At 49.0% G+C, this 25,491-nt stretch overlaps 3 protein-coding genes across 4 annotated transcripts; 2 read left to right on the top strand and 1 right to left on the bottom strand.

The window, feature by feature from the left end:
• The first annotated feature begins 19 nt into the window (after nucleotides 1-19).
• On the top strand, nucleotides 20-10,393 carry si:dkey-199f5.8 (beta-1,4-galactosyltransferase 3). The gene is made up of 7 exons (XM_058083690.1): nucleotides 20-519; nucleotides 3,402-4,510; nucleotides 8,011-8,246; nucleotides 8,345-8,532; nucleotides 8,607-8,729; nucleotides 8,808-8,912; nucleotides 10,069-10,393. The coding sequence occupies exons 2-7, from the start codon at nucleotides 4,237-4,239 to the stop codon at nucleotides 10,262-10,264; spliced, it is 1,122 nt and encodes a 373-aa protein (XP_057939673.1). The 5' UTR covers nucleotides 20-519; nucleotides 3,402-4,236; the 3' UTR covers nucleotides 10,265-10,393.
• A 4,135-nt stretch (nucleotides 10,394-14,528) lies between these two features.
• On the bottom strand, nucleotides 14,529-18,745 carry zmp:0000000881 (uncharacterized). Its single transcript, XM_058083689.1, has 5 exons — nucleotides 17,885-18,745; nucleotides 17,318-17,479; nucleotides 17,058-17,196; nucleotides 16,849-16,956; nucleotides 14,529-15,948 (listed from the first exon to the last, which is right to left on the bottom strand). Exons 2-5 carry the CDS (start codon nucleotides 17,461-17,463, stop codon nucleotides 15,103-15,105), a joined length of 1,239 nt encoding a protein of 412 aa, XP_057939672.1. The 5' UTR covers nucleotides 17,464-17,479; nucleotides 17,885-18,745; the 3' UTR covers nucleotides 14,529-15,102.
• A 267-nt stretch (nucleotides 18,746-19,012) lies between these two features.
• Nucleotides 19,013-25,160, top strand: lsr (lipolysis stimulated lipoprotein receptor). Of its 2 annotated transcripts, XM_058083684.1 has the most exons (11): nucleotides 19,013-19,214; nucleotides 20,354-20,683; nucleotides 20,798-20,917; nucleotides 21,131-21,187; nucleotides 22,290-22,436; nucleotides 22,553-22,756; nucleotides 22,846-22,911; nucleotides 23,315-23,431; nucleotides 23,678-23,969; nucleotides 24,044-24,485; nucleotides 24,566-25,160. In XM_058083684.1, the coding sequence occupies exons 1-11, from the start codon at nucleotides 19,175-19,177 to the stop codon at nucleotides 24,599-24,601; spliced, it is 1,851 nt and encodes a 616-aa protein (XP_057939667.1). In that variant the 5' UTR covers nucleotides 19,013-19,174; the 3' UTR covers nucleotides 24,602-25,160. The 2 variants fall into 2 exon arrangements, with proteins under 2 accessions (XP_057939667.1, XP_057939668.1); XM_058083685.1 differs by lacking the exon at nucleotides 21,131-21,187 and having other exon boundaries at nucleotides 19,014-19,214.
• Nucleotides 25,161-25,491: the final 331 nt, after the last annotated feature.

The following is a 25,491-nucleotide window of genomic DNA, read 5'->3' as shown; positions in this document are numbered from 1 at the left end:
GTCTTATTGGGACATATTCATACGGAGGTCCCCAGCATGGACAAAACAAACGACCCTCGGGACACCTGAGGGGACAAATAGTGTTACATTTTACAAAAACTTTTAGCACATGTTTGTTATGGGATGTACACCATGTGTGTACAATTTAGAAGACAGGTGAATTGCAATAAGGCTGTGATATAAAAATAAGGGAAAAGGCCAAGTACCGCGGATACTTTCCGGATCCTGTATTTGATTTATGAAAAAGGAGACGGAAATGTACTTCCGGCAGTCGCGCCTGGAAGCAATTGTCCGCGATAGACGAGGGAGGCGGGTAGTGGAAGTGCAGACGTCCAGCCCCCTTCCCCAGCCCCTTTCCCCAGGACGGCTGCTGGCTGCTTTAGCTGAACAAGAGGAGGAGCAGCAGCTCGACCTCCACGGCTCCTCGTCATCCATCAGCTTCTGTCTGGAAACCAAACGCCATTTCGGGGGGAAATCCGCCACCAACTCCGTGGACTGGATTCAATCACGCATTTTGAGGTGAGAAAAAAAGTGAAGGAACGCCACTCGGGCTCTAACGCTAGCTTAGCCGTCTCCGTGCTAACACAGCCCGGGGACTCCACAGCAGCTTGGCCGACTCGAGCTGTGGTGTCGACGGACATGGTTGGGCTCCACGTCCGGCCATGTATTAAAACTGGCTGGGGTTGCTGGATGAAGTCTCAAATGACGATGTTTGCTTCTTCTTCCTCCGTGAAACATGTCCGGTTTGGCCAACGTCGCCTACGCTATCAATTCATCCGGAACGTCGCTTGTCAACATGACAAACCCAGCCACGTCCTGCTAAAATGCTACATAGGAACCATAGACATATCTTACTAAGTGTTTATTTCTTCTCTCCGAGTGTTTGACGTGGAAGCAAACTTTAGTGACGCCAAGCAAACTTTCCTCCAAACTTGTTCACAAAGTGAGGAACCCAACCACAAAGAGGACGGGATCTTAACTAGTGTTTTAAAGTACTTGGCTGGAGAAAGTACTGTGGGAAATGGTCGCCATTTTCATCATCAGATGTTTTCATTTGCATTCAATGCCTCGTTGAACCCAACAAAAGCTTTGGCCGTCATTTCCACCCAATGGTCAGGAACCTTTAGGTCAGGAACTACACCACTGGGGCTCAAGGGGGGAGGGTTCAAGGGGGGTCGGGAACCAACCAACCACATGGGCTCTTCCTGTGTTCCTATGACTCCTTTCTAAAAGGGGACCTATGATGCTTTTTACACCTTTATGACCCTTAAATGTACTTGGAATGTAGTATTCTGGTGTTAAACCATTCGGACCTACAACTGTAGTACCAATGTAGTATTCTGGTGTTAAACCATTCTGACCTACAACTGTAGTACCAATGTAGTACTCTGGTGTTAAACCATTCTGACCTACAACTGTAGTACCAATGTAGTATTGTAGTATTCAGCGTCCCACAGTAGCACCCGCTGCTGGTTGAGAAGAGCAACAAGTGTTTCGGTGCCCAGCAACCAGTAGCTTTCCATCTGTATTTTCCCCAAATGGTACTACTGTTGGGTATTGGACTTTGGGGGTGACTTGACATCCTTTCCAGGTCTGAGACATCGGTGGAGGTCTTTGCGTGTTGTGGTCCCTGCGGTGGCCCCAAGTCATCCGTCTCCTCTGTGGTTGCGGTCGTTAGCTCAGCAAGATGCTGCCTTTGTCATAGGAGTGTATACATGCGTCTCCTCCGTGATGGGGAGGTAAAAAGGCGAGGTGGACCCGGGGGGGGAGAGCCTGGGAGACGTGTGCCAGCTGCAGCCGTAATGAATAAGCCGGGGCTCAGGGGGGGGTTGCCATGGCAGGAAGGTTGGCACGCCTTGTTTTGCTCTGTTGCCGCTTCAGCCCTTGGCCGTGTTTGCGTATGATTCCAGTGGCCCGCTTGTACACAAACACCCACTTCCACTATGTCGTGTCTTCAGGACAGGTGGTGCTTTGTCTGAGTGTGTTCTTCTGGCCTGGCCGCCATTTTAATAAGATGAGCCAAAATGCATCATGAAGTTGCATTTTTGAGGTCATTTTCCCAGAGGTCTCTGCTGCGTTTAGGAAGTTACGTTTTCGTCAGGCCGGTCTGATGTGGTCTGGGTGCCGTGTTTGGCCCTGGGCCGCTGGTTGAAGAGCCCTTTTTTTTTTGTTTCTGGGTGCCGTGTTTGGCCCTGGGCCGCAGGTTGAAGAGCCCCTTTTTTTTCTGGGTGCCGTGTTTGGCCCTGGGCCGCAGGTTGAAGAGCACCTTCTTTTTTTTTTTTCTTTTTTCTAGGTGCTGTGTTTGGCTCTGGGCTGCAGGTTGAAGAGCCCCTTCTTTTTTTTTTCTGGGTGCCGGGTTTGGCCCTGGGCCGCAGGTTGAAGAGCCCCTTTTTTTTTTCTGGGTGCCGTGTTTGGCCCTGGGCCGCAGGTTGAAGAGCACCTTCTTTTTTTTTTTTCTTTTTTCTAGGTGCTGTGTTTGGCTCTGGGCTGCAGGTTGAAGAGCCCCTTCTTTTTTTTTTCTGGGTGCCGGGTTTGGCCCTGGGCCGCAGGTTGAAGAGCCCCTTTTTTTTTCTGGGTGCCGTGTTTGGCCCTGGGCCGCAGGTTGAAGAGCACCTTCTTTTTTTTTTTTCTTTTTTCTAGGTGCTGTGTTTGGCTCTGGGCTGCAGGTTGAAGAGCCCCTTCTTTTTTTTTTCTGGGTGCCGGGTTTGGCCCTGGGCCGCAGGTTGAAGAGCACCTTCTCTTTTTTTTTTTATGGGTGCCGTGTTTGGCCCTGGGCCGCAGGTTGAAGAGCCCCTTCTTTTTTTTTTTCTTTTTTCTGGGTGCCGGGTTTGGCCCTGGGCCGCAGGTTGAAGAGCACCTTCTCTTTTCTTTTTCTGGGTGCCGTGTTTGGCCCTGGGCCGCAGGTTGAAGAGCCCCCTCTTGCATGGTTTGCGGTTTCCTTCCTCTCCAGACCAGATTGAGTGGGATTAGGATTACCTGCGTGAGGCCGCCTCCTTTTAACGAGCGCTAATTGACGTCTAACCGGCGGCGTGTTAGCTAAAGCCGCTAGACAACACGGGGGCGGACGGAGGAGGCGAGACGAGAACCACGAGTCCATCCATCCGTCGGCCCGTCCACACGGAAGCATCCCACCGCGTACGTTCCTTTTTCGCCGTTTGTTCCCGTCACCTTCTCTGTTTTGGCAACGCTGTTTGGGATGTTGGTCGCTCAACTTGATGGTGACCAGGGTGGGGGGGTTTCTACATGACGAGGGGCGCACGGGGCCGATATGAGGGACTATCACGTCATACCCAGAAATCCTTTTGTGGCGTACTAAAAAGTCAAAGGGGGGTTTGGACCTGTGGTGTACCGTAGTGTAAACACACCAGACCCTTCCCCACCTTCTGTGTTTGGTCTTCCAGAGCCGAGAGAGAGAGACCAGCCCAGTTCCTGTCCATCCAGTTGGACCAGTTCCCGCTATCCACCAAGCCCCCGGGGATCGGGTCTCACGTTGTGTGTTCAGTCAGGATGGGACAATAGCAGAGGGGAGCGACACTCCTTCCTCTTCCTCCATCCCCTCCCCCGCTCCACAGAAGCAAACAGAGTCACCCACCCGCACAGAGCCGCTCCTCCCACGCAGTCCCAGACCACCCGCCCCGCCTCCACAAGCAGTCAGGCGAGCGGCCGCTGTTGTCCCGCAAAGTGAAGCGCGCCCGCGTCGCCTTTTGTGATGGCGACTGTTGTTGCTGCTGCCGGAGCCCCCCCGAGGAGGCGACGCCAGGGAGCGCAGGAGGCGGCGTGACGACCTCGCCAAGGCAGAAGGACGCACGCCATCGCACCTCAGGAGAATGCACTTCCCGGGGACGCAAATGGAACTCACGGGGAGGTGAAGGATCACCATGTGGCACCGCCAGCGCCGCCTCGCCACAGTCCGCCATCAGGCCAAAGGTCAGCTTGGGAAATACTTGGAACATACCTAACCGGAGCAAAGGAATGCTGTGACCACGGAGGAAGTACTTTTCAAGTAGTTTTTTACCTGTGAATACTTGCTGTTTGTCCTCCTTGGTGGTCTCCAGGACTGAACGCTACCAAAAGTGCCTTCATTTTGGTTTCGCTTTTCTACTCTACCACCATAAAGGATGCCCTACCAGTCGGACCTTCATGCATGCCACCCGTGTCCAGTCCACACATAGTCGACGATCTTCATCTTAGTTTTGGAAGTAACGCAAAGCCCCCCCCCCACGCTCCACCATCGCCATGGGGAAGTTGCAGTCCAAATGGCGCTACCTGTTCATGTTCCTGGGCATCCAGCTGGTCGTCATGGCGCTGCTGTCCCGGGAGGGCTACCACAAGAGGGTCACCTACTTCATGCGCATCTTCCGCAAGTCGGAGGCCGCGGGGACGTCGGTTCGAAACCACACCACACCCAACGTGCCTGGAAGCGACGTCTACGCTAACCTCTCCCAGCTGTCCAAGGGTCAGAACGGTGGGGAAGTGGTTTTCTACTGTCCCAAGACCTCCCCCCTCATTGGTGAGTATGAGACCATCCTGCATGTGGGGGCCAACTGCTGCTGACTGGATCCGTCCCACTAGGGCTGGGCCATATGTTTAAAATATGTATTTCTTTTAAACATGATATCAAAAACAAGCATTCGGTTGGTGTGATATTTAACACCCCCACGGAGATGCACAGGTGGGGGGGCTTCATAGCGGGACTGAACAGCGTAACAGATGAAGGTTGCTGGGTAAAGACGCGACAACCAGGCTTACCTGGTTTACCTGTTCTACCAGGATCATACCCCAAACCCAGCACATTGGACACAGTGGGAGTACTTCATAAACCACTTTGTACGGATCCTCCTGGTCAGTGACGTGATGCCACATGCTAACGGCATCGTCATGCTAGGTTAGCCAAGTCAGCGAAGAAAAAATCTAACTTCAGTTGGCATTAGTTCCTCAGTAACTACCCTAAATGTAAGTGCCTTAGTAACTACTAATTAGCTCCCCAGTAACTACTCTAAATGTATGGGCCTTAGTAACTCCTAATTAGCTCCTCAGTAACTACTCTAAATGCATGTGCCTTAGTAACTACTAATTAGCTCCCCAGTAACTACTCTAAATGTATGGGCCTTAGTAACTACTAATTAGCTCTTCAGTAACTACTCTAAATGCATGTGCCTTAGTAACTACTAATTAGCTCTTCAGTAACTACTCTAAATGTATGGGCCTTAGTAACTACTAATTAGCTCCCCAGTAACTACTCTAAATGTATGGGCCTTAGTAACTACTAATTAGCTCTTCAGTAACTATCCTGAATGTATGCACCTTAGCTTCCCAGTAACTACTCTAAATGTACGTGCCTTAGTAACTACTAATTAGCTTCCCAGTAACCACTCTAAATGTATGTGTCTTAGTAACTACTAATTAGCTCTTCAGTAACCACTCTAAATGTATGTGTCTTAGTAACTACTAATTAGCTCTTCAGTAACCACTCTAAATGTATGTGTCTTAGTAACTACTAATTAGCTCCCCAGTAACTACTCTAAATGCATGTGCCTTAGTAACTACTAATTAGTTCCTCAGTAACTACTCTAAATGTATGTGCCTTAGTAACTACTAATTAGCTCCCCAGTAACTACTCTAAATGTATGTGCCTTAGTAACTACTAATTAGTTCCTCAGTAACTACTCTAAATGTATGTGCCTTAGTAACTGCTAATTAGTTCCTCAGTAACTACTCTAAATGTATGTGCCTTAGTAACTGCTAATTAGTTCCTCAGTAACTACTCTAAATGTATGTGCCTTAGTAACTGCTAATTAGTTCCTCAGTAACTACTCTAAATGTATGTGCCTTAGTAACTACTAATTAGTTCCCCAGTAACTACTCTAAATGTATGTGCCTTAGTAACTACTAATTAGTTCCTCAGTAACTACTCTAAATGCATGTGCCTTAGTAACTCCTAATTAGCTCCTCAGTAACTACTCTAAATGCATGTGCCTTAGTAACTACTAATTAGCTCCCCAGTAACTACTCTAAATGTATGTGCCTTAGTAACTACTAATTAGCTCTTCAGTAACTATCCTGAATGTATGCACCTTAGCTTCCCAGTAACTACTCTAAATGCACGTGCCTTAGTAACTACTAATTAGCTCCCCAGTAACTACTCTAAATGTATGTCTTAGTAACTACTAATTAGCTCCCCAGTAACTACTCTAAATGTATGTCTTAGTAACTACTAATTAGCTCCCCAGTAACTACTCTAAATGTATGTCTTAGTAACTACTAATTAGCTCTTCAGTAACTACTCTAAATGTATGCACCTTAGCTTCCCAGTAACTACTCTAAATGCAGGTGCCTTAGTAACTACTAATTAGCTCCCCAGTAACTACTCTAAATGTATGTGTCTTAGTAACTACTAATTAGCTCTTCAGTAACTACTCTAAATGTATGTGTCTTAGTAACTACTAATTAGCTCTTCAGTAACTACTCTAAATGTATGTCTTAGTAACTACTAATTAGCTCTTCAGTAACTACTCTAAATGTATGTGCCTTAGTAACTACTAATTAGCTCTTCAGTAACTACTCTAAATGTATGTGTCTTAGTAACTACTAATTAGCTCTTCAGTAACTATCCTGAATGTATGCGCCTTAGCTTCCCAGTAACTACTCTAAATGCACGTGCCTTAGTAACTACTCTCTATCTACTGGCTCCAACTGTCAGGTGCAGTGTAGTCGTCCACAAAGTGTGCTCCATGTGACCAGGCAGATGTTCCCTGGGGGAATCCCTCGGAGCGACACGGCGCTACACGCTGCATCATGTTAGCATGACACATCCTCGTCCTCCTCGCCGCTGAGTGGAAGTTACAACATCACATAACTGCTGCCTTAGCATGTCGTCAGACCTGGTTAGCTAGCTCGGCGACATGTCGCCAGCTCGCTGTGTGTACTTGTGTGTAGCTATGGACGGAGAGTGTGTACTTGTGTGTACTTGTGTGTAGCTATGGACGGAGAGTGTGTACTTGTGTGTACTTGTGTGTAGCTATGGACGGAGAGTGTGTACTTGTGTGTAGCTACGGACGGAGAGTGTGTACTTGTGTGTACTTGTGTGTAGCTACGGACGGAGAGTGTGTACTTGTGTGTAGCTATGGACGGAGAGTGTGTACTTGTGTGTAGCTATGGACCGAGAGTGCGTACTTGTGTGTACTTGTGTGTAGCTATGGACCGAGAGTGTGTACTTGTGTGTACTTGTGTGTAGCTATGGACGGAGAGTGTGTACTTGTGTGTACTTGTGTGTAGCTATGGACGGAGAGTGTGTACTTGTGTGTAGCTATGGACGGAGAGTGTGTACTTGTGTGTACTTGTGTGTAGCTATGGACGGAGAGTGCGTACTTGTGTGTACTCGTGTGTAGCTATGGACGGAGAGTGTGTACTTGTGTGTACTTGTGTGTAGCTATGGACGGAGAGTGCGTACTTGTGTGTACTTGTGTGTAGCTATGGACGGATAGTGTGTACTTGTGTGTACTTGTGTGTAGCTATGGATGGAGAGTTTGTACTTGTGTGTACTTGTGTGTAGCTATGGATGGAGAGTGTGTACTTGTGTGTACTTGTGTGTAGCTATGGATGGAGATTGTGTACTTGTGTGTACTTGTGTGTAGCTATGGATGGAGAGTGTGTACTTGTGTGTAGCCATGGACGGAGAGTGTGTACTTGTGTGTAGCTATGGACGGAGAGTGTGTACTTGTGTGTACTTGTGTGTAGCTATGGACAGAGAGTGTGTACTTGTGTGTACTTGTGTGTAGCTATGGACGGAGAGTGTGTACTTGTGTGTACTTGTGTGTAGCTATGGACAGAGAGTGTGTACTTGTGTGTACTTGTGTGTAGCTATGGACGGAGAGTGTGTACTTGTGTGTAGCTATGGACGGAGAGTGTGTACTTGTGTGTACTTGTGTGTAGCTACGGACGGAGAGTGCGTACCAGTGCGTGTCCACGTCTTGGTGAACGGGCGTGCTAACCAGGTGATGTCGCCCGCAGGCGGGCCCATCCACGTCACCTTCCCGTCGGGACTCACCCTGGCCGAGGTGCAGCGCTTGAATCCGCTGGTGGTGCGGGGCGGACGCTACCGGCCGCCCGACTGCGAGGCGAGGCACCGCACGGCCATCATCATACCTCACCGCCACCGCGAGCACCACCTCAGGTTCCTGCTCTACTACCTGCATCCTTTCCTGCAGCGCCAGCAGCTCAAGTACGGCATCTACGTCATCCACCAGGTCAGACGCCGATCAGTAGAAACCGAACGCCATTCAAGGCGCCGACTGGCCGGCATCTGTCCGTAGTGTTCCAACTTTTCCGTGTGGTTGGTGTGCAGGCCGGAAACTACACCTTCAACAGAGCCAAGCTGATGAACGCCGGTTTCCGTGAGGCCATGCGAGAGGAGGACTGGGACTGTCTCTTCTTCCACGACGTGGACCTCATCCCCGAGGACGACCGCAACCCTTACGTGTGCGAGTCCACCCCCAAGCACGCCTCCGTGGCCATGGACAAGTTCGGCTACAAGTGCGTGGTCGAGTGCGGCCCGATTGGGCGACCCCGGCACACGGTTAACGCCCCCTTACCTTTTCACCCCACAGGCTCCCGTACAACACGTACTTCGGGGGGGTGTCGGCTCTCTCGCCCCTCCACTACCTGAAAATGAACGGCTTTCCCAACAACTACTGGGGCTGGGGGGGCGAGGACGACGACATCGGAATCAGGTGAGACGTTTGCCAAACGTGACGCTCCTCCACGTCACGCTTCCACTCACGCCTCCGTGTCGGATTCCGGTCTTTCAGAGTGTCTTTGGCGGGAATGTACATCGCACGGCCGTCCCTGAAGGTGGGACGCTACAAGATGATCAAGCACAAGCTGGACCGGGGCAACGATGTCAACCCCAAGAGGTACGCCGCTTCCGTCTATTTGCTGGGCCCTCCCACGACGGAAGGGCTCAAAAGAGGCGGGGCGTTCACTCGTCCAATCACAGACTTCTCTCAAAACACATTGGACAGCAGCTACTTAGCTACTTGGCTGTTTAGCTACTTGGCTACTTGGCTACTTGGCTACTTGGCTACTTAGCGACTTGGCTACTTGGCTACTTGGCTACTTGGCTACTTGGCTACTTGGCTACTTAGCGACTTGGCTACTTGGCTACTTGGCTACTTGGCTACTTGGCTACTTGGCTACTTGGCTACTTGGCTACTTGGCTACTTGGCTACTTGGCTACTTGGCTACTTGGCTACTTAGCGACTTGGCTACTTGGCTACTTGGCTACTTGGCTACTTGGCTACTTAGCGACTTGGCTACTTGGCTACTTGGCTACTTAGCGACTTGGCTACTTGGCTACTTGGCTACTTAGCGACTTGGCTACTTGGCTACTTGGCTACTTGGCTACTTGGCTACTTGGCTACTTGGCTACTTAGCGACTTGGCTACTTGGCTACTTGGCTACTTGGCTACTTGGCTACTTAGCGACTTGGCTACTTGGCTTCTTGGCTACTTAGCGACTTGGCTACTTGGCTACTTGGCTACTTAGCGACTTAGCTACTTCCTAGCGTTTTCTCTTCTTGATCAGCAGTAGAACGTACGGTCACAACGTTTGGGATGAATCACTTCCCGACGACAAAAGATACATTTCATGCACAACTTTCACTTGGCACAAATAATTGGTGCTTTTGTGGCCACCGGATTAGCCGAACAACGATAGCAACATAAACAACATAAAGAACAGGAGTTAATGAGCTAGCTAACAATGCTGTCATTGGGCATCCGGCAAACCGGCATCTTGTTGAGTCTTGGTAGCCAAATGGAGAGCTAGCTATCCGCTCTTCCGTCTGGGAATGACGCTAAGACGAGCGGCTAGCGACACGGCGTGTTAGCCCGCCCGATAAATATAGCCATTCATGCTAGCTGCTACAATAACAACATGGCTGTAGCTTGGTTAATATCCATGTAAGATATAAGATGTTTTCATCTGTTTTTGCTAACTTGTTGTTTTCCTCCTTGCCTGCCGTGGTCGCCGTGGTCTCCGTGGTCTCCGTGGTCTCCGTGCCGGGTCAAGGTTCAACATGCTGGCCAAGACGCGCCAGACGTGGAAGGAGGACGGGATGAACACGGTGGAGTACGAGGTTTTGTCCCGGGAGTACCTCCCCCTCTACACAAACATCACCGTCAACATCGGCACCGAGGCCGGCCTCCACCCGCCCCCCGCCCGCCCTGCCCCCACGGCCGCCCGCCCCGCCAAAGCTGGAAAGTAGTCTTTGGGTTGAAGTACTGACTTTGGGGGTTGTAGAGAATGGACCCCGGCAAGGTAGAGGGGTGCATGCTGGAGGGGTAGCGTACCCCATGATGCTTTCACCTACGCTCGGCTTCCCGTGTACTGGGGGGGGGGGGGGGGGGGGGGGGGTTGGACTCTGACTTTTATATGGACATTGCTGCACTCGCTGCTGAAACCTCATGATGCCTTAGAACCCCCGTGGCTCATCTCTTCCTGGGGGGGGGGTGCTTCTCACCTTGTGGAGCGTGTGAAGCTGCCACTCAACGTTCCTCGCCCCCGAATACGCTAGCAAGCCTGTGCTAACGTCTCATGTTGTACTTTGGTCATGATTTGGAGTGCATGAGAAAGTGACCCCGTGGTGATTAATGAAGCATATCGTACAAGACGGCAGCAACAGAACCAATGTTGTAATTAGGACTGCAAGATAATTACGAGGGCGTGGCGCCCCCCCCCCCCTGCGATAAAGCCAATAACATAGCTCTGACATCCAAGCTGACATCCCATCACGTGGTGCGCAGGGTGAGCAAACCAAGCGCTTCTTTTTCCCCTGCCTGCGATGTCAACATCGGAGACGGGCTCGTCGTACCAAACCCCTCCCCCGCCTGGAACCCTTCAAATGGTTAGCCAGAGACCCCCGTGGTGCCACGCCGGCTGCTCGGAGCATGTGCCCCAATACAGTGCACCTCGCTGGGCCAGCAGGTGTCTCCATCTTAGCTCTCCTCCATCGGTGTTGAGGAGCAGAAGGAAGTTCTCTGCATCTGGGGAGGGAAAGACCATGGTGGGGGTGTCACCGGACCCTGGTGGGGGTGTCACCGGACCCTCGCTGGTTAAACCATCAAAGAGGAATTTGGAAACGCCCAGTGGGTCGGATTAAGATGCTTGGGAGGGGGGGCAGCTTCCTCCCAGTTTTTGCCTTTTCCTTCAGCCTCAATGCAAGATGAGCTCAGGTTATGAATCATTCTAGGCTCCACTTTTGTTTCAGGGTTTTAAATATATCTCTAGAATATCTATATCTATATCTATATCTATACGTCATTGGCCTTTCCTATGTTTGGAATTCACAAGTCTCGTCTTCCACGGCTTCCTCATCTTCTTAACATGCAGTACATATACCCACATACCCATCTACCCATCTACCCACATACCCATCTACCCACATACCCACCTACCCATCTACCCACATACCCACCTACCCATCTACCCACATACCCATCTACCCACCTACCCACCTACCCATCTACCCATCTACCCATCTACCCACATACCCATCTACCCACATACCCACCTACCCATCTAGCCCCTTCACCCCGACCCTCACGTGCGGACACACTGGAGTTTCTAACAATCCTCAGCCCCCTCCATGGCTGGAACCAAAGATGAGCCCCCCCCCCTTTTCTAGTCTGACTCCTCCATCCATTGCTTTGGCCTTGCAGGCTCTCATCGCTTTGTTGGAAGATGAAGCCTGCATTCTACATGCTCTATATCTACATATCCTACATCTACATACATACTCTACATCTACATACCCTACATCTACATATCGTACATCTACACACCCTACATCTACATATCGTACATCTACACACCCTACATCTACATACATACTGTACATCTATGTACATCTATGTACCCTACATCTACATATCCTACATCTACACACCCTACATCTACATACATACTGTACATCTATGTACATCTATGTACCCTACATCTACATATCGTACATCTACACACCCTACATCTACATATCGTACATCTACACACCCTACATCTACATACATACTGTACATCTATGTACATCTATGTACCCTACATCTACATACATACAGTACATCTATGTACATCTACGTACCCTACATCTACATACATACTGTACATCTATGTACATCTATGTACCCTACATCTACATACATACTGTACATCTATGTACATCTATGTACCCTACATCTACATATCCTACATCTACACACCCTACATCTACATACATACTGTACATCTATGTACCCTACATCTACACACCCTACATCTACATATCCTACATCACACACCCTACATCTACATATCCTACATCTACACACCCTACATCTACATACATACTGTACATCTATGTACCCTACATCTACACACCCTACATCTACATATCCTACATCTACGTACCCTACATCTACATACATACTGTACATCTATGTACCCTACATCTACACACCCTACATCTATATACATACTGTACATCTATGTACCCTACATCTACACACCCTACATCTACATATCCTACATCTACACACCCTACATCTACATATCCTACATCTACACACCCTACATCTACATACATACTGTACATCTATGTACCCTACATCTACACACCCTACATCTACATATCCTACATCTACGTACCCTACATCTACATACATACTGTACATCTGTGTACATCTATGTACCCTACATCTACATACATACAGTACATCTATGTACATCTATGTACCCTACATCTACATACATACAGTACATCTATGTACATCTATGTACCCTACATCTACATACATACAGTACATCTATGTACATCTATGTACCATACATCTACATACATACAGTACATCTATGTACATCTATGTACCATACATCTACATACATACAGTACATCTATGTACATCTATGTACCCTACATCTACATACATACAGTACATCTATGTACATCTATGTACCCTACATCTACATGATCATGTATGCATGTTTGCAGCAAAGACAAAGTGCTTTTTTTTCTTTATGCTGGATCATTAAGTTGGTGTTTGGTTTTATTATTCTGATCATTTGTCCACACGCCTTGTGATACTGCAGGTTTAGTACTGGACTGGACCGGACCAGCTAGCTACTGGTCCGGACCAGCTAGCTACTGGACCGGACCAGCTAGCTACTGGTCCAGACCAGCTAGCTACTGGACCGGACCAGCTAGCTACTGGACCGGACCAGCTAGCTACTGGACCGGACCAGCTAGCTACTGGACCGGACCAGCTAGCTACTGGACCGGCTGCTGTTGGCTAGCTGGGGTCTGCCTTCGTGGGTGGGTGTGATGACATTGAGTGGCCTTAAATTGAGTAATAAACAGACTATTGCAAAGATTCCATCTCACGCTTGTTTTTCTTCTGCCATAAAAAGGTTGCCTTTAATGACCTTGAATGACCTTTAGGCTTCAAAGCAACAGTTCTTTGAGATCAAATACTATACGAGGCAGAAGAAGTACTAGCATTGGAATTGGGGATGATAGTGCTGTGTTCTACATCGGCCACTAGGGGTCAGTGTTCGGTGAGTCATTCGATTCTCCACTAAGGTTCCCCGGGGAGCCCAATTACCGTGACACTGCAGGAGTAGGAGTTTTATTTAGGCCTTACGTGGCTTATTTACTCTTATTCTGTCTACTACTACTACAGGGGCGTGTGAGTCTTATGTCTAATATGTCTAATATGTCTCATTTCCTCTGATTTTATCTACTAGATTGGCTAGTATAAATGTAAAGGCGACTCTATGAGTAGTATTTCATATATTCATATATTCATAAGGGCTGTAATAATGTCAAAACCCGTATTTAGAAGATTGTACACAAGTTTTTTCCCACAACTAGGAAAATAGTCAATTTATTATTGATGTTGTCTCTGGAGCCCTCTAGCGGTAAAAGTGGTCATCAACGTAATGAGTGTGATGATGATCACGTGACCTACACGTGAGGGCTAACGCTGGGACGCTCACGAGTGCGGTTAGGTGAAGTTCCGTTTTCGTCACGGACTCACACAGACGAGATAGACGCTAACAAACCGAGAAGACGGGAAATGACGTCACGATATGTGTCGCCAAAATAAAAGCACACGCTTATTTGCACAATGAAACTACTGCAGAACAAGCAGGAATAAAATCCTTTCCGACAAGAATGATGACCCGAGAACCGGAAACGTAGACCAGATTCCTGCAGTATCTATAACAGGCCACGAGGTGGCGGTGTCGCCGTGCAAAGGCGTGAGGAGCTTTGTTTGTCCTCCAGCAGACCTCCGTTGGCAGAGAATAGAATATACGGCATATTGTATGGTATACTATACGGTATATTATATGGTATATTATATGGAATACTATAGGTCTATTATATGGTATATTATATGATATACTATACAGTATATTATATGGTATATTATATGATATACTATACAGTATATTATATGGAATACTATATGGTATATTATATGGTATACTATATGGTTTATTATATGGTGTATTATATGGTATATTATATGGTTTATTATATGGTGTATTATATGGTATACTATACAGTATATTACGTATATGGTATATTATACAGTATATTATATGGTAAATTATACAGTATATTATATGGTTTATTACATGGTATATTATACGGTATATTACATAGTATACTAAATAACCTAAATATATGGGTATATGAGTTTTGGTCCATAAGGCCGGGCCCTAGTGCAGACCCGTGATGACCCAAAAAGGGAACAGGTCCCACGTTGGAACCCCCACACCAAACCGGCAGGGGGAGCAGGCATGTCAAAATGGCCGTAGTCGCATAGCAACCACTTCCAGGTGGTACCCCTGTCAACATTAGCATGGAAAACAGGAACGTCTGGAATTGTCCCATCCTGGCAGGTTGGCTCAGGCGTGGACTCCCTCGGAGGCCATCTTGTGGTCTGGAAGGCGCGAGAAAGCGTTTGGAATACCCAAACAGTTTTTGAAGCCGCTCATGCTAAAACAACGCTAATATTTGCCCGAAGCGCCCGAGGCTCCGTGCGGCGCGGACTCGGCCCGCCGCCATTATGAGCTGTTAAAGGTGACGTCGTTGTACTTGACGATCTTCCCGTCCCGCGTCACCACCTCCTTCTGCTCCCACGTCTCCACCGCGCCGTTCTTCTCCTCGAAGCGGCGCACCAGCACGCGGCCGGTGGCGGGCAGGTTGCAGGGCAGGTCCCGGGCGGCGTCCCGGTACAGGCCCATCTTCAGCATGTCCTTGCTCAGGTCCAGGGCACCGGCTGGGACCGGAGCTTGGTGGTTCTTGTTGTGGACCTCCGTCCTGTGCGGGGACAGGGAGCGGAAGTGTCTGGCTCGGTGGTGGCCCACTTTCAGCTCTGGTCTTGGGGTGCGCTCCCATGCCAGCGGGGAGGGGCCCCGGTTCTCTCTTTGAAAGGGGGACGCTCCCCGTCTCGCCGGTGACAGATCTTTGTCGAACGGGGATGCTCCCCTGGGAGCCGGCGATGCCGAGCGGTTCCTCCCGGGAACGTGAGGCGAAGGCGAGTTGAGGCGGGCCACGCCCGCGGCGGCGCTCCTCATGTCCGTGATGACGCCCAGCATGGAGGCCCTGAGGGCGGGGTTGCTCTCCACCATGCGGCACACGGCCTGGCAGTAGGGCTGCTCGCGCATGACCTCCCTGACCTTGGCGGGGCACACGCTGGGGGTGTGCAGGCGCACGCGAGCGCACAGCTCGGCGATGATCTTACCCATGGCCCACACGTCGGAGCGCTGGTCGCGCTGGCTGCGCCTCTGCAGCACCTCGGGGGCCGAGTAGGCCTCGTTGCCCATGTCCACGGCCGAGTTGAGGCCGCTGCGGAAGAACTTGGCCAGGCCCAGGTCGATGATGACGGCTCGGTTTGTGTTGTGTTCCACCTGGAGACGGAAGAACATGGCAGATGCTACATAGGGCTGTTATTTCATGTCTAGAGGTCTCTAATTGTGCTAAAAAGTCTATTTAGTAGGTGCTTAACAGGTTTTCTATATTGTAAATGTCTTATGTTTGCTGCTTATGTCTACTATATTGGGTAGTAGGAGTGTAAAGGTGACTATAGGGGTGTTATTTCATGTCTAGAGGGCTCTAATCATGCTTAAAAAGTCTATTTAGAAGGTGCTTAACAGGTTTTCTATATTGTATACATGTATATATGTCTTATTTTCTCTGCTTATGAAAACTATATTGGGTAGTAGGAGTGTAAAGGTGACTATAGGGGTGTTATTTCATGTCTAGAGGGCTCTAATCATGCTTAAAAAGTCTATTTAGAAGGTGCTAAACAGGTTTTCTATATTGTATACATGTATATATGTCTTATTTTCTCTGCTTATGTCTACTATATTGGGTAGCAGGAGTGTAAAGGTGACCATAGGGGTGTTATTTCATGTCTAGAGGGCTCTAATCATGCTAAAAAGTCTATTTAGTAGGTGCTTAACAGGTTTTCTATATTGTAAATGTCTTATGTTTGCTGCGTATGTCTACTATATTGGGTAGTAGGAGTGTAAATGTTACTATAGGGCTGTTATTTCATGTCTAGAGGGCTCTAATCATGTTTAAAAAGTCTATTTGGAAGGTGGTGAACAGGTTTTCTATATTGTATACATGTATATATGTCTTATTTTCTCTGCTTATGTCTACTATATTGGGTAGCAGGAGTGTAAAAGTGACTATAGGGGTGCTATTTCATGTCCAGAGGGCTCTAATCATGTTTAAAAAGTCTATTTGGAAGGTGGTTAAGTGTTAAGACCCTTTAAGTCTTCCCTCCAGCAGGCGCCACTCACCATGATGTTCTCGGGTTTGAGGTCTTGATGGACGATGTCTTTGGAGTGGAGGTGCAGCAGACCCTCACACATGCCCACGATGATCTTGCCTCTGTTAGCAGGCGTGAGCTGCAGAAGCAACGAGAAGGTTCGGGTGTGGATGGAGGGGCTTCCTACCAGGCCTGCATGGATGCGTGGAAGCGTCTGATGGGACGCCACGCTGCCGATACCTGTACTTTGGACTTGGCCGCCTTGAAGATGGTGGTCTCCAGGTCCTCTCCGAAGACGAACTCCAGCGGAATGATCCATTTCCCGTCTTTGAGGTTGATGTTGCCGAGCAGCTTGACGATGTTGGGGTGGTCAGCTTTGCTGCGGATTGAAGACACGACATGATGAGATGGCGTTTGCCTGAGCGCTCTGCCACCGTGTCCTCCACGCCATCGGATGAAGATATGAGGAGCCTCCATGCCAGGATGAAGATATGACTTACTTGTACACCTCACACTCCCTCTCCAGGTCCTTCCTGCTGATCAGATGCTGCGGGACCTTCTTGATGGCGGCCCAGGTGTCCCGGTACTTCTCACGGTAGACCTTCCCGAAGCAGCCTTGCGCCAGCGTGCCGGTGGAGTACGCCATGGTGTTCCAAGGGGGGCTGAAGGGGGACACGGACAGTACCATCATATTTCTATTGCAGTATTTCATATTGCTAGGATCTCCGCTCGTTCTTTTGCCTTTGCTGCTGCCATCTTGTTAAATTCCATGCATGTAAGTACAGCGTGTATGTAAGTATGTATGTAAGTATGTATGGTGTGTGTGTGAGTGCATAGCGGTGGCCATCCAGCTGCCCCAGCGTGATGTTTACAGGCAGACAAACTGGTCAGACTACTACATCCAGTGTAGCGTAACAGACACATCCTCCATTTCAACTAACACCATTTTCCTATCATTCCAAACGAAGGCCGTTGAAGGGAAAGGAAGGGAAGCTCAGGGAAGGGAAAGGAAGGGAAAAGAAGGGAGGCCCGCTGCATAAACCTTCCATGTTGTTGCGCTTTCTTACCGTGCAGGATGCGGAGGAAGAGCGGATGCGTCAGGTCTGAACAGGATGGCACATAGTTTGCTGGCTTTTCACACCTTTTGCCACGCCCCCTCGTGGCCTTCAGCGAAGCAGGCGGGCGTGCCCCAGCCTGACTGGAGGTCGCCGAGCACTCGGGCCAATCACATCAGCGGGAAGGACGCGGGGCGGGGTCTGAATCAGGCGTGCCCAAAGGTGAGGAAATATGAAAGTTACTGTATGTACTGTATGTATACTACATATATATACTACATCTATATATGCAACATTGTATGTATACTTCATCTCAGCATTCTCGTGTCGGTGAAAAACTATTTATTATTATTATTATTATTCAGATCAATGTCACTCTACAATTTTTTCACCCATTTTTGCATTTTTCTTTCATTTTTCAAATGTCAGCTTTCTACCTAAAGACTGTAACCTTTGTATGCTTTATTTTTGTAATATTCTGACTTTATTCCAATAATATTATAATAATATAGTCTAATGTATATGAATACAGCAATAAATGACTCCCTTATTCTCTTTTACGGCATACTTTCCTCCAAGCAAAGTTAAGTAAAGTGCAAAGAAGTAAAGAAATACTGCCCCCCCGCCAACAAAGACACAGGTATTTGTGAAAATAAACAACCCCTTCTAACACTATGACGTTTGATATCGGCCCTGTCGATGTTTGGATCTTCCAATCTCTCATCTACGCCCCTGCACCTGCTCAGCGGCAAACATTCGCCTAAATGAAAATAAATGTCCAAATGTATCATGTTGGGGATCTATCTATCGCCATGTCGACCATTCGCTTGGCAAAAGAACCGAAAGAATGTCCGACAAACTACAGAAGAAGTTGAACATTAACAAAGAATGTTTTGCTAACCTTGATAGAATCGGGTCATACCACCTTGTTTGACACAGCAGGGGGCGTCAAGTTAGGTTTCTGTCTATTTAAGTCACTAAATGGAACACTGTGTCGCAGAAAAGAAAATAATTTGTCCTTTTAAAGCTGTATTCTTCGTATAATTTCGTAAGCGTTGTTAAATTAGACCCAACCTGTCGAATAAAGGACATGAAAATGCCGTGTGCCACCCCGGGCATGTCCGAGCATTCACCTGCAGCGGGCTCGAGGCGTTCAGGTACTTCCCCCTTTTGCCGAAACTTGGGGCGTCAACAAAATGGAGTCGACGCTACCTGGCTGAGGGAAATACTATGCTAAATTCACCCTGAAGTTGTGTTGTTGACGTGTTTTCATTGAGAAACGACAGAAGACCTGGATGTAAGATGTTTTGGACGTTAATGATCGCCGCCATTCTGGCAACAGGTAAGAAGAAAGGCCTCGCCTTCGCCGTCACCAGGGTCAGGGTGGGTCCTCTTCCGCCTCGCTCGTCCGCCATTCTACTGTCTGTAAAATTCCTGTTTTCTCTTTCAATCGCACTCTTTTTCATCGTACTCAGCGCGGTTTGGACTGTTTTAGGGATATGACAGTCTGTCCAATGTGTGCTGAAAACTCACAAACTTGGAATAGAAGTTTGCGAATTAGAGTAAATGTAGAACGTAATCATGGTTTCTGTAGAAGGTTCCATAATTCCACTGTCCTCCATGAACGTCAACAAACCAATCATCTATTTCTTTGTACAACTCATGAAAATAAGAAGGAATTTAAGGAATTAAATCAACGGAAAACACCAAGCTAGCTTTCTATTGGATTTAGTTCAATTAGCAATTAGCCTTGTCCAATCGTAGCTTTGTAAATATAACATCATCTTCTTACATGGACATTTTTCATACTTTAATACCATACCTCCTGAGAATTCATGACCATTTTGATATGTAGCTGAATATAGAGGTTAGGGTTCGAGGTTAGAAGATACAGTGGAAGAAGATGGATGGATGGATGGAGGTTCCCAAGTGCGGCCTGGGGGCCCCAGAGGGCCAGCATAAAAATGTATTTTGTGGTTACACATGCCCCATAAATGACCAATATGCAACACTGTGAAATATTATATGAAAGAGAATGGCGGAAAAATAGGTACACGGAGTAACGTGTAATCACGTCACTACTCTGAAGGTCATGTCACTGTGGTTCCCTTTGGTCAACCTTTGAACTTGAGCCTCCATAACGTCTCCCAAGCGTCTTTTGGTGGCAAAGATACCACGTATCCTCCGCTCCGGTCGACAGCGGCACGGCCATATTGCCGCCGCTCACTGCTAACGACGCAGCTGACTCGGGTGTTGATTTGACTTTCAATTTGGTTTCGTTACGAGTAAAACTCAACTTGCATCACAAGTAGGAACGGAATTCGTTCGTAACCCGAGGACGTGCTAAGCAGTGAAGCCATGAATCTGAGTGACTCATCTCCGACATGGCGGCTGACTCATGGCGGGCTCTCAGCGATACTGTGAAGACGTGATGTTTGTCATCAAGACGAAACTCATTACGTAACCCTGCTGTCCTTCCAGACTCGGCCGTGGCCGTGGTGGTCAGCTCTCCTGTCAAGAGGTACGTGGTGATCCTCTTCCAGCCCGTCACCCTCACCTGCAACTTCCAGACCAGCGCCACGCAGCCCCCCGTGGTCACGTGGCGCTACAAGTCGTACTGCCGAGACCCGGTCCAGGCGGCGCTCAACCCCAGCAGCGCCGACAGCATCCTGTCGCAGAACAACCCCAACTACGATCCCAACATCGAGTGCGCCGACAGCCAGCGCACGGTGCGCATCGTGGCGTCCAAGCAGGGCAACGCCGTCACTCTGGGCACCGAGTACCAGGGGCGCAAGATCAGCGTCATAAACAGTGAGTCAAGTCAGTGTGTGAGATTTCGTACCTGGGACCCACACTGGTAAACACGGATATACACGCATGTGCTAAGCGAGTGCAGTCAGCGTCTGGTGGCGTGCTTTATTTCAGACGCCGACCTGAACATCGCCCAGACGGCGTGGGGCGACAGCGGCGTCTACGTGTGCTCCATCGTCTCTTCCCAGGACCTCACCGGCAACGGAGAGGACTACACCGAGCTCATAGTTTTGGGTAAACACTGTCCTTTTTCCTGTTCCTGGCCTTCCTCTTTGCTTTGCCTCCTCTTTCTCTTGCTCCTCCCACTCCCACGCAAGCACACCGTATGGACAAAAGTGTCGAGACGCATCTTACTCCTTGTAGAAAGTCCTTTAATGTTGTGGAGCTGACGTGACGAGGCAATAGCGCACATTATGGAGTAATTGTGCCTTTATCTTTCCTTCACAGAGAGAAAGTCAAATGCTACTGACCTGCTGCCTGGCATTGACTTACTGGTTATGGAAGGTAGTACATGCCCTCTTAGCTTTGAGTGGATGAGTTGGGGTGTGTTTGGACGCTCGGTCTCAGTCGGCAGCTGGACGACAAGGTCCAAGCGCGGGTTTTTAACTTTTTACTTCTCGATGTGGTTCAGAGAAAACAACCGTGCCGTTACAATATCCTCTTGGGCTACATTGCCGCTACATTCAACTTAGACAGCGCTGCGGCCAACTTCTAGCCTTTGCTTTAGAACGACTACTACTGATGGTTGGAATATTGCCGCTTTTATTGCGAGGAGCCAATCACGAGCCATCTAGCTTGTCAACCCATTAGTAATCATAGGAGGCTATTACTTAGTGTAACAGTCACCTGTCAACACTTGACTCATCACACATCAACTCAACACCTATAATACCTCAGAAATATACAAACAAGTACCAATACGAGTTTAAAAAAACAAAATATTTAAAACTTTTTTCCATAATGCATCTAAGCAAGATATTGATTGCAATGTCGTCAGCCTCCCTCTGTGCTGGGCTGCTCTGGCTCCCTCTGGTGGACGTAAAGGATGTGGACGTGGATTTAAAGGACGTAAGCTAAAATCTGACATGGACCAAAAGGCTAAAAAGTCTGAGACGGTGCCTGTGGATGATGCCTCAAAATCTTCACTTCTCCACTTCCTTCATGTCTGCCCCTCACACACATCTCCATCAGGTCATTAGGTCATCAGGTCATGTCCTTATGACACCTGTCCATCATCTCGGTTGCCTGTCTGTTGAACCACAGCCTCCTGTCCTTGTTGTCTTTTGGTTCCTGGCTTTAGCCGAGCCGTCATGCGGCGCCTCGCACAAACGAGCTGGACCGGTTTGACAAAAGGAGTTGTTGATCTGGGTTGGACCGTAGACATCTGGGAGTTAGGTTGGTGGATGGTTGGTGACAAAAACAAGCTTTGTTTGTTTAAAGAAATACAAAGTGGGCGTCTTACTGGAAGACAGTAGCGACCCCTGCTGGACACGAGACTTGATGGAGGTCTGCACTCTCACCTGCTGCACTTCCTGTTTTCCATCCACTTCTTCTGGGACCTGCCGAGAGCCCCACGCTAACGTCACATGGTCTCCCCTCTCTTCAGATTGGCTGCTGGTGGTTGTGGTGGTGCTGGGCTTCCTGTTGCTGCTGCTGCTGATTGGCATCTGCTGGTGCCAGTGTTGTCCTCACACGTGCTGCTGCTACGTCAGCTGCCCCTGCTGCCCCGACCGATGCTGCTGCCCAAGGGCACGTAAGTACCATGCTACGTCATCGCAAACATCTTCAGATCCAATTCCAAAACATCCCATAATGCCAACACCCTGTCGTCATGAAATCTATTCTGATTGTGTTTCTCTCGTCCCGCAGTCTACGAAGCGGGCAAAGCTGTGAAGAAAGGCGTAGCCAATCAGTACGCCTCCACCCTCTACGCCCCCAGCATGTACGCCCAGCCGGCGTACGCTGGCCAGCTCGTGAACCAGCCCGCCATGCCACTTCTTCCTCTGCCTAACGGAGTGGGAGTCCCGCCCCCCCACGACGGTTATGGTCGCCAATACGACGGCGCCAGCTCTGGTGGGGGGAAACAACACGTGATCTGCATGGAAAAGTAGTGTGTGTTAAATATGACACGTGTGTGTGTCTGTGTGTGTGTCTGCGTGCAGTGGGTCAGGGCTCGCAGGTGCCTCTGCTGCACGACCAAGATGGCGGCGGCGGTGGCGGCGACCACAGTAAGTGAATGGAATGAGACTATTTGTACACTGGAAGCAATAGGATGGATCTGGTTCAGGGATTTTTCACATTTCAGCATCCGACTGGCAGAAGTCCTTTTTCTCAAAGTACGATTCAATATTAATAAACACAATATTTTCATAGTTGCAGCATAAAACACCTAAAATATTGGAGCCATCACCTTTACTCTCCTATTACGTAATATAGTCAACATGATCAGCAATAAGTGTTTGGGGAGGTGTCTTGTTCTTGTTCTTATTCGAAAGAGAAGAATCGGTTTGAAACCCTGTGGGGAAGAAGGCCAAAATAAGCAGCCATTAATGTACCACTTCCACACTGACTAATATGCCATGGTTCTCCTTTAGCTTTGGTCTTACGGTCTGTTGTTGTGTTTGTGGCCAGCTCGGAGCGGATATCGCATCCAGGTGGACCCCGATGGAAACGCCACGCGTGCTATCTACTACATGGAGCGGGAACTGGCCAACCTGGACCCAGCCAGACCTGCCAACTACAACCGCTGTGAGTGACTTGAATGATTGAGTCTGTAGATGCCATTCAGTCCACACCTGAGTCTCCCATAGCTGGCTTCATCAGTTATTGTCCTGTGGGGGTAGGTCCCCTAATCATGCAGGGGCTGGTCCGCTTGGGGACCCCAACCCTCAACTCCAGTGGTCACGCTGTAGTCGTTAAAGAGCCATGCTTAGCTGGTCACCGTTGGCGAACCCTGACATTGAAAGTTTCCATGCTGCGTGTTGCTCCTCCCAGTGGACAACGTGAGCGAGGTGACGTCGCTGCACGACAGCGCGGACGCGCGAGGCCGTGGCCCTCGCTCCCAGCCGCCGCCGCTGGCCACCGTCTTCGACGAGGACGAGGCCATGAGCACCATCAGCAGCGTGTCGCAGCACGTCCACCGCCGCGACGACCCCCCGCGCCGGGGTTACATGGGGGACCGCGTGCGCGCCCGCTCCATGGACAACCTGGACGACATCGGACGCCGCTATGGCCGTGACGACTACCCGCCTCACCGCCGCCCAGACGAGCCCAGAGGAAGGCGAGGGTGAGTCGTTGCTCTTTGCGTGTGGAAGTGGTCTCTGTGTAGAAATCATGGACTTGCATGCCCTGCCCCCTTAGCTCGGATGACGAGTGGAGTAGCAGCGGCCGCGCCGGCTACGGCCGAGACTTTGACGAGCGCCGACGCCGTGACTATTCCCCTGACGATCGGCGAAGAGGAGGAGAGGGAGGATACGGCGCCCTGCCAGGAAGGCGGAGCCGCAGCCGCGACGACCTGATGGACCTGGAGAGGGACCGCCGGCCTGGCGGCGGACGCGACAGGCGAGACGACTACGACGACAGCTTCCTGCGGGAGGCCATGGAGAGGAAGAGGCTGGGCGAGCAGCAGAGGGCGCGCAGCCGCGACCGGCTGGGCAGCGAGGAGGCGAGCAGGGCACCGCGCGGACCCCCACCCCTGCCTCTCAACCCCCCCTCCGGACCCAGCAGCCACCTGCAGCCTCTGCCGCCGCCGTACAGCGACGACGAGAGCGTGACGTCGTCGAAGAAAAGCAACCTGCGCAAGGTGAGTGGCGGCAGGACCAACTGAGCTCTGATTGGACGGGAGAGTCCTCGCTCACTCTCCTTTGTGTTGTCCTTTTCCAGAACGGAGCCGTCAGCCGTGAGAGCCTCGTGGTGTAATGGACCGCTGTAACTTGGTAACCCCCCCCCCCCCCAAAAAAAAGCTAAATATTAAGATTGTACAAACCATTTGTTGTATGTTTTTAAACCTAATTCCATTTGAATAGAAGATGCATGTAGTATGGATGTGTTTTTAAACCTAATTCCATTTGAATAGCAGATGCATGTAGGATGTATGTGTTTTTAAACCTAATTCCATTTGAATAGAAGATGCATGTAGTATGTATGTGTTTTTAAACCTAATTCCATTAGTATGTATGCGTGTGTGTTTCTATGTATCAAACATTGTGGCTGCCACAAGTGCCTTCAAACTGTACAGAACATGTTTTACTTAATAGAGGCTCTTAGAGGGTGTAAATGTGTGTGTTTAGTAACAGAACACTTTGCTACTTTTGACATAATTGTTTTTCTTTTTTTATCAATTTTAACAATGTATTGTGCATCCTTCATGATGACACGACAATGAAAAGTCTGTTTTACAATAAAGCTCTGCCCAGCTTGGCCAGCCACAGCGGTGTAACAGCGGTGTTTGGCCACGAGAGGGCGCCATTACAGCACATCACGCTCCAGGTGTCCGATCGTTTACCTCTCGCCTGCAGGGGTGGGGTACTTGATTTACCCGTTAGGAAGTTGATTTGTGCAGAGCATCAATTGCGTGTGCAGTTCATGTACCCAACAATACAACACATATAGTCAAGAAATACAACAAAACATGCGAGCTTCCTCTCATTTTTTTCGTTGTTTTTCTTGTTTGAATCACAATTACATGTAAATTGTAAAGGAAAACATATTTTAAAATACCTTAAACATTTGTACAAAAGACTGGTTTACTGGTGTCCATTATCTTTTGCTGTTTTACGTGAACATAATTAAACGTTGCTCCCGTTTAC

This window comes from Doryrhamphus excisus, chromosome 10, assembly GCF_030265055.1.
Source record: "Doryrhamphus excisus isolate RoL2022-K1 chromosome 10, RoL_Dexc_1.0, whole genome shotgun sequence".
Taxonomy (NCBI): Eukaryota; Metazoa; Chordata; class Actinopteri; order Syngnathiformes; family Syngnathidae; genus Doryrhamphus; species Doryrhamphus excisus.
This window is presented reverse-complemented; position numbering and strand designations above follow the sequence as displayed.

Excerpts from the sequence above, each read along its gene's own strand:
- si:dkey-199f5.8 (XM_058083690.1), top strand. The coding sequence starts at position 4,237 with ATGGGGAAGTTGCAGTCCAAATGGCGCTACCTGTTCATGTTCCTGGGC. Across the intron at positions 8,730-8,807 it reads GACGACGACATCGGAATCAG|AGTGTCTTTGGCGGGAATGT; the intron begins GTGAGACGTTTG and ends CCGGTCTTTCAG. Across the intron at positions 8,913-10,068 it reads AACGATGTCAACCCCAAGAG|GTTCAACATGCTGGCCAAGA; the intron begins GTACGCCGCTTC and ends TGCCGGGTCAAG.
- zmp:0000000881 (XM_058083689.1), bottom strand. The coding sequence starts at position 17,463 with ATGGCGTACTCCACCGGCACGCTGGCGCAAGGCTGCTTCGGGAAGGTC. Across the intron at positions 17,197-17,317 it reads AGGGAGTGTGAGGTGTACAA|CAAAGCTGACCACCCCAACA; the intron begins GTAAGTCATATC and ends TTCAATCCGCAG. Across the intron at positions 16,957-17,057 it reads CGGCCAAGTCCAAAGTACAG|CTCACGCCTGCTAACAGAGG; the intron begins GTATCGGCAGCG and ends TTGCTTCTGCAG.
- lsr (XM_058083684.1), top strand. The coding sequence starts at position 19,175 with ATGTTTTGGACGTTAATGATCGCCGCCATTCTGGCAACAG. Across the intron at positions 22,912-23,314 it reads CGGCGGTGGCGGCGACCACA|CTCGGAGCGGATATCGCATC; the intron begins GTAAGTGAATGG and ends GTTTGTGGCCAG. Across the intron at positions 24,486-24,565 it reads AGAAAAGCAACCTGCGCAAG|AACGGAGCCGTCAGCCGTGA; the intron begins GTGAGTGGCGGC and ends GTCCTTTTCCAG.